At 43.6% G+C, this 6,847-nt stretch overlaps 1 protein-coding gene across 1 annotated transcript in view; it reads right to left on the reverse strand.

Moving 5' to 3' along the window:
- UTP6 (UTP6 small subunit processome component) overlaps positions 1–191 on the reverse strand; it is a 29,105-nt gene extending 28,914 nt beyond the window's left edge. Inside the window, exon 1 of the mRNA XM_004706942.2 lies at positions 23–191. Within this exon, the coding sequence (XP_004706999.1) occupies positions 23–114 (92 nt within the window). The 5' untranslated portion in view covers positions 115–191. The remainder of the gene's footprint in view (positions 1–22) is intronic.
- Between the last annotated feature and the right edge of the window lie 6,656 nt (positions 192–6,847).

Raw genomic sequence — 6,847 nt, forward strand, 5'->3', positions numbered from 1 at the left:
CCCCGGCGCGGCCCTCCCTCACTTGATCTCCGCGCGGCTGAACAGTCCGATGCGCTCCAGCTGCTCCAATTCCGGGAGCCGGTCCTCTATGCGTTCCTGGATTATCTCCGCCATGAGGTTCGAACGCTGCACCACAGTCTGAAAAGCCGCACCCGCCGACACGCGCAGAAGCAGCCCACTGCCCACTCCGACGAACCCGTCTTTACGTCGCACGCACACGCGGAACCGGCGCGCTAGCTCCCGCCTCTTCCGCTTCCGTCACTTCCGGGCGGGGAAGGCGCTTCTGCAAACTGTCACCTCCCTGTGGCCCAATGTGGAATTGCAGCAGAAACCCCTCCGGGTGGTGTAAAGACTGGAAAAAAGACGATTGGAGAGTCGGGGCTGGAATGGGGCGGGGCTAGGTGCGCGCGAACCTGGATGTGGGCGGGGATTCAAAAAGGCGCCTGCGATCGGGAGCAGGTACCTGCAGGTATCCTGAAATGAGTTTTCCTCAGGATGTTGCCTGCTTTTTCCCCTTCCTTTCCTACATCCTCGCTTTCCAATACCAAAAAAAGAGAGGATAGGATAACATATAATAATAACAATACCCAGGTGTGGACGGCATGTATCTAAGCTTCCGAGATGGCCTCTTGGTCGTTTGTGCCTTGTACCTCCAGTGCTATAATGTGCTTCACATTGGATGCTGTTCCACTTTGGGAATCTTAGTATTTGTATATAGAAAATGGGTTAATAACTCACCGTGCTCCCGATCTGTCTTATACTCATCATTTCTTAAAACTTGTGTGTTTTTATAATAAAAGAGAAACGTGAACCTAAAAATAATAATAATAATAATAACAATAAACATTTCCAAAAGTCACTAATAAAGATCATCAGGGAAGCTAAGATTGACTAATGGACTCACTTTTGGCTACATTAAGTAAAAACACTCGTTTGCCTTCCACTAGATTTATTAAAAAATGTGTGACACATTGATTTTCACTATATATATTTAGAAAGGGGGATCTTGGCATTGAAAAATTGGTAAGTTACCTTGGGTACCCCATCTGGAAATCAGTATTGCTCGTGTCATTCCTTAACCTAAAACAATAACGACATGGCTCAGTTCTATTTAAGTTCCAGAAGATGATTTTTAAAAAAGCCCTAGCAGTTCTTGCTAGACCTGTTATTTCAACACCTTGATCCTCTGCGATTTATGAAAGCAAATCCTCTTAGTAATTCACCATGGGCCACCTTCTCTGTCTTTTCTTCTGTTTCCTTTTACATTTCACCTGCTGGTCTCTGAACTAAGGCAAAGGTGGGCTTAGATTTCCTCATTTCTTGATGTTTTAAGTTGTTAAGACATTAGGAGAGTGGGTCAAAACACATAAAACAAAGGTGAAATGTCTTTGCTATACAAAAATCTTTGCACTCTATATTATCTTTAAGAATGTGGATGATGTTAGATGCTTAGATCTCTATGAGCACAGTTTTTATTTATTTATTTGTTTTCTTGTTCATTAGATAGTTAGAAAATTGTAACCATCAGAATTGACTGGGTGACGATTTATTTTTTCATAGCATATTGTAGATACTCAATAAATAAATGATGACAAATAAGTGAAGATACATCTTCATTTAACTTCTTCCTAAGGAAGTTAGGAAGCTCTAATAGCTTCAATTTCACTTTTCTGTGAAATACACTGTCATGTCACGTCTAAAGATTCTGAGTTCAGGAACAACTCAATGGTTGTAATCTTTCAAGGCAAATTTGATAGAGACCTTGCTAATGGTAAATGAGGATTTTTAATAATCAACTGTGTACTCTTTTTTATTCTGAAACTTAACTTGCATGTTTTCTTGCTCGAAGAATTAAAATGGAAACAACAAAACTTCTTTTGTCACTTGCCCACCTCACTCTGAACAGCGACCGTCGCTTAGGACTAGCATGTACTAGCCTTTAGATACGAACTCAATCACAATGCATACATATTATTAAAATACTAAACTTAAGAAGGAGCCCTTCAATAGGTCAAAAGCATCTACTAGAGAAAGCACAATCCCATAGAAGCAATCATGTTTGCACAAGTTCCACTCCATCTCAGAAGCCTTCGCTGACTACACCGTTCTAGTTCAGGGTCCCTCAAGGGAAAAAGCATTCTTGGCATGTGGAGTTTGAAAGTGCCCCTGGGAAAGCTTGAGGTTTTCTTAGTCTTTTTTTTTCTTTCCGGTTTTCTTAGTCTTGTCAATTTTTTTCAACTCACCCTAGAGGTCAACTAAGTAAGGACTGACTGGGAAGGCACAGGGAGCATTCTGAGTGCTGAAAATACTTGATCTGGATGGTCCGTACATGGGTGCATGTGTTTGTAAACGTTCGTCAAAGAACTCTACTAAGAGTTCACCTGTATGCCTAAGAATTCACTTAAGATTTGTGCACTTTGAGGAAATTATACTTTAATTCAAAAGGATATAGATATAGATAAATAGATATCACCAGACTATCTTTTTGAGGGTACAGTTCAAGACCTTCAGCTATTACACATTTGATGAGGCAGGACCAGAACTATTGAAACGCAAATATCAAAGCCCGTTTTCCTCCCCGAAAGAGTGCATGTGGACTCATGTGCGTTCTAGTTCACAGCATATTATTTACATTTCTGAAATATAAACTATTGTTAGTTCCTCCAGATAATCAAGGAAGATTTATCCTGAGATGTACCCTGCTCATCCCCAAAGACTGGAGAAATCCTTGACCCCCATCTCGGTGCTCTAGAGCCAGTTTGCAAAACAAAGAAGGAAAGTTTCACTTAAGGTGGAAAGACTGTGTCAAAGAGCCGGCTAGATGCGCCGCATTCAGACGTTTGCAAATCAAAGCGCTTGTCTTCAAAGTCTTTAGTTGTGTCTACAAAGTAAACTTGAACTTTTCCGTGGGATACTCACACTGTCACGTCACCTGTAAAGACCGAGTGCAGGGACAACTCAGTAGCTGGAAACATCAGAGGAGCATGCACACTCTCCCACCAGCCCTCCAGGACTAGTACTGGGTAAACGGAAGTGCGGAATGTCAGCTATAACGAGAGACGAAGCACCTGGAATCCCCTCCCCCCTCGGCTGGACTCCCCTGCCTCCGTCTCCCACACTGCGCCCTCTGGTAGACTTCAAAGTCGGAGCAGGCAGTGATGGACACAGATTGGTCTTTGATGCCTAAGAACGTCGGGGCTCTCCGTTTGATGCGAATGCGAAGCATCTGCACGTCGCAAACCTTTCATATTATCTCACATGTCTCACCACAAAAGCTGAAAAGTTTGAGGTGACACACGTTAAATTATTTGGAACCAGTAACTTTTCATTTCTTTTGCCTATTATTTATAGCTTCTTTTACGTTAGGAGCTGCTCCGGATAGTAAATTACTTCTGGCATGTAGCCTTGTCCGCTTGCCAAATTTCGACTGGAGCAAGTTTTTACAGCCAGGCTAATAAGGCCTGAAAATTAGGAGGAAGGTATAATGGAAATAATGACTGGGGTCTGTAACTGCAGCAGCCTCGAATGACAACGTGAGCTTCTACTTTTTAAAGTTTTCTGATTCTAATGTAATTCTTCTGTATTTAAATGATTCTACTTCCAAACACAAGTAGATGGAAAGAATTTAATTGGTTAAAAGCAATTTTGTGTGAGGTTTTCCTGGTGTGTTTTTCCCTTCTGTGGCTTAAATTATTGCTTTTGGTAAAGTAAAACACACACACACACCCCAAAATAAATAAATAAATAATAGGGTAGTCTGGGGATAGCTACCCACTATTAAAATAAACTGCCATTTTCAAAAACCATGTTCTGAAATGATCGATTTCCAGAATGCAACCTGGCGACGGCTTGTATGTGACTAGGTTGCATCAAAGCCATGACTGTTGAGCTGCATCAGCTTTTTCCAGTTTGCCCCAATTCCAACAGAGACCCAACTTAGATAACCTCCAGTCTTTTGAAGACAGCTTCGAGAAATGGAAAATGAGTATTGCAATGAATTTTGATTATTGAAAGAAACCGGTGGGAAGCAATAGCCATCTCCTTCAACTCTTACATCTGTTCTCATTCGCCGTTTACAAGTGGCGAAGAGGGTTCCTCTTTTCCCCCTCCCGCTGCCCTCCAATTAGACCTGGACTGATTAGCCTCCACGTCAGATGCTGTCCCAAATTGTTGAAGCACGAAGTTAGCGTGTTTTTGTTTTATTCCCACCCCCACCCCCACCCCCACAACTATACTAAAATAATATGGCCTGCCGCCAAAACTGCCAGCTCCCCGGCCCCACCAGGCTATTCTCTACCACCATTAACATGAGCTGCTCCCGGTGCCTGGGATGTCTCTCTCCTCCTTATGCAGTTGGCGATCTTAGTTTATACCAAGGGAGACAGAGGACTCCTGCCCTTACCATACCTCCATCACACCCAATCTGTGTACTGGCATACACAAACAGAAACACTTTTTTGAAAGGCTCAATTTTTAAATTTCTCTCCTCTTTCTTTCTCTCTCTCCTCTCTGATTCTCCAGGTGAGAGGCCCATGATTTCAAATATCATCTGTATCAGTGCTGTCCAGGAGACTTTCTATGATGATGAATCTACAGCCCTCCGCTGTCCAATACAGTAGCCACTAGCCTTACGTGTGTCTATTTAGTACTTGATACGCAGCGGCTGTTGTTGTTGGCTGCCGTCCAACAGATCTGCGCTCCAGGCAGCCCAGCGTGTGCAGAGCAGAGCGGCTCCATAGGCTATTCAGGGCTGGGACCTTCCAAGAGCCTTGTCTTCCGAGGCACCTGTAGGTGAGTTTGAACCACTCACCTTCTGAGGCTACTTGAGAGCCCGGCTATTTGCACCACCAGGGATAGAACGGCCGGATGTTACGTTTCATTTAAATAATTTAAATCAAAGTGTCACAGATAGCCAGTCAGATTGAAAAGCACAGATCAGTGTCCCCTCAAACTCTAGCTTCGTGCAGTGTCTCTGACGGCCCACTCCGCAGCTCCCCTTAGATGGAGGCACTTCTGCGTGAGTAGGACCATGGATGGGTGCACAGCATGATGAATGGGATCAATGTCACTGAATGGTACACATAAAAATGCTTGACATGGCAAATATATGTGTGTGTGTATGTGTGTATATGAAATGACAAATATGTATAGAAAAAATATATATGTATATTCTTCCCCAGTAAACTAAAATAATTCCGAATCAAGGAGTTTAAAGCCAATCTCCAACTTTCCTCCCTCAAAGCCTGCTTTACCATACTCTTCCCCCATCTGAGTTAATGACAAGATCAGTCTCTCCAAACATCAGGGTCAAAGTCTTGGAATGGTTCCGGACACACCATCTGATTTTATCAGCCATCCTGGCTGCTTCACAAAGAAGAGAATGGCATTGTCCCCACCAGTTTTTTGGAAGCCCCCTCGTTTATCCAGAACCTGACTGCTTCTCCTCCTGGCTCCTGGCACCACCCTCCCAACCAGCCCCCATTCTCCCTCCTCTGGAGTGAGGCAAGAGCCTCCAACCGGTCTCCTCCCTTGGCCCTGGCCTCCTAAACACTAAACACGTCAGCCTAAGTTATTTTGTTAAGCTACTGATAAAACCAGATCCCTCCCCGACTTCAAACCTTCCAATGGCTTCTCATTTCACTCTGAGTAAAAGCTAAAATCTCTTCACCTGCCGCGTATGATTTAATCCCCTAATCCTCACTCTCCTCTCTGACCTAATTTTCCAATCATCCTCCCCAGTTCTCTCCCTGCCAGAGTGCCAGCCTCCCTGCTAACCCCTCAGCCTGCTCACCAAGGGCCCTTGCACTGACTGCTCTCCCCTTGAAAGGTCTTGTCTGGAAGACCATCTGGCTCATTCCCTCACCTCCTGCAGATGTTTCTCAAATGTTACCCTCTCAAGGAAGGCTTACCCAATGGAAACTGCATGTATCCTTGACACAGCCTAGACAGTGGAATGATGAAAGTAGGAAATATTGAAGTTGTCGACGATTTCGTTTTGCACGGAGCCACAATCCATGTTGATGGGAGACATCGAACGACATGTTGCATTAAGCAAATCTGTTGCCCAAGACTTCCTGAAAGCGTTGAGGAGCAAGCAATCACTTTGAGAACTAAGGTCTGCCTGACCCAAACTCACTGCCAACAAGTCCATTTTTATTCCGAAGGAGCCTACAGGACAGGGTAGAACTGCCCGTGTGGGTGTCTGAGACGATAATCTTTTTTTTTAACATTTTATTGAGGGCGCTCACAGCTCTCATAACAATCCATACATCTATTGCATCAAGCACATTTGTACATATGTTGCCTTCATTATTTTCTAGACATTTCTGTTTTCTTTTTCTTTTTTTCAAATCATTTTATTGGGGGCTCGTACAACTCTCATCACAATCCATACATACCTACAGCTCTTGTGTGTCAAGCACCTTTGTACATTTGTTTCCCTCATCATTCTCAAAACATTTGCTTTCTACTTGAGCCCTTGGAATCAGCTCATTTTCCCCTCCCTTCCCGCTCCCCCTCCCTCATGAATCCTTGATAATTTATAAATTATTATTTTTTTATCAGATCTTTTTTTTTTTTCATCTGCGGGACAGAAAGGACTGTCCTACGGGATTTCCCAGAGCCCAAGGCTTCTTTAATGAGGCATTCGTCACAGGGGAAAAGGCTGGCAAACGAAAAATGTCCACAGATTGAGAAATCGCATTAAAAATTGCAAGAGTTAAAGAACTACTGTAGAAAATGCAGATAGAAAAACCAACACCTTTGGGAGGAGATGAGCCAGTCAGGGTGCGATGTAACAATGATGAGAAATACAACTTTCCTCTAGTTCCTAAATGTTTCCTCCCCG

Source organism: Echinops telfairi, unplaced genomic scaffold (genome assembly GCF_000313985.2).
Source record: "Echinops telfairi isolate 266 unplaced genomic scaffold, ASM31398v2 ScPeMD7_7458;HRSCAF=8496, whole genome shotgun sequence".
Classification (NCBI taxonomy): domain Eukaryota; kingdom Metazoa; phylum Chordata; class Mammalia; order Afrosoricida; family Tenrecidae; genus Echinops; species Echinops telfairi.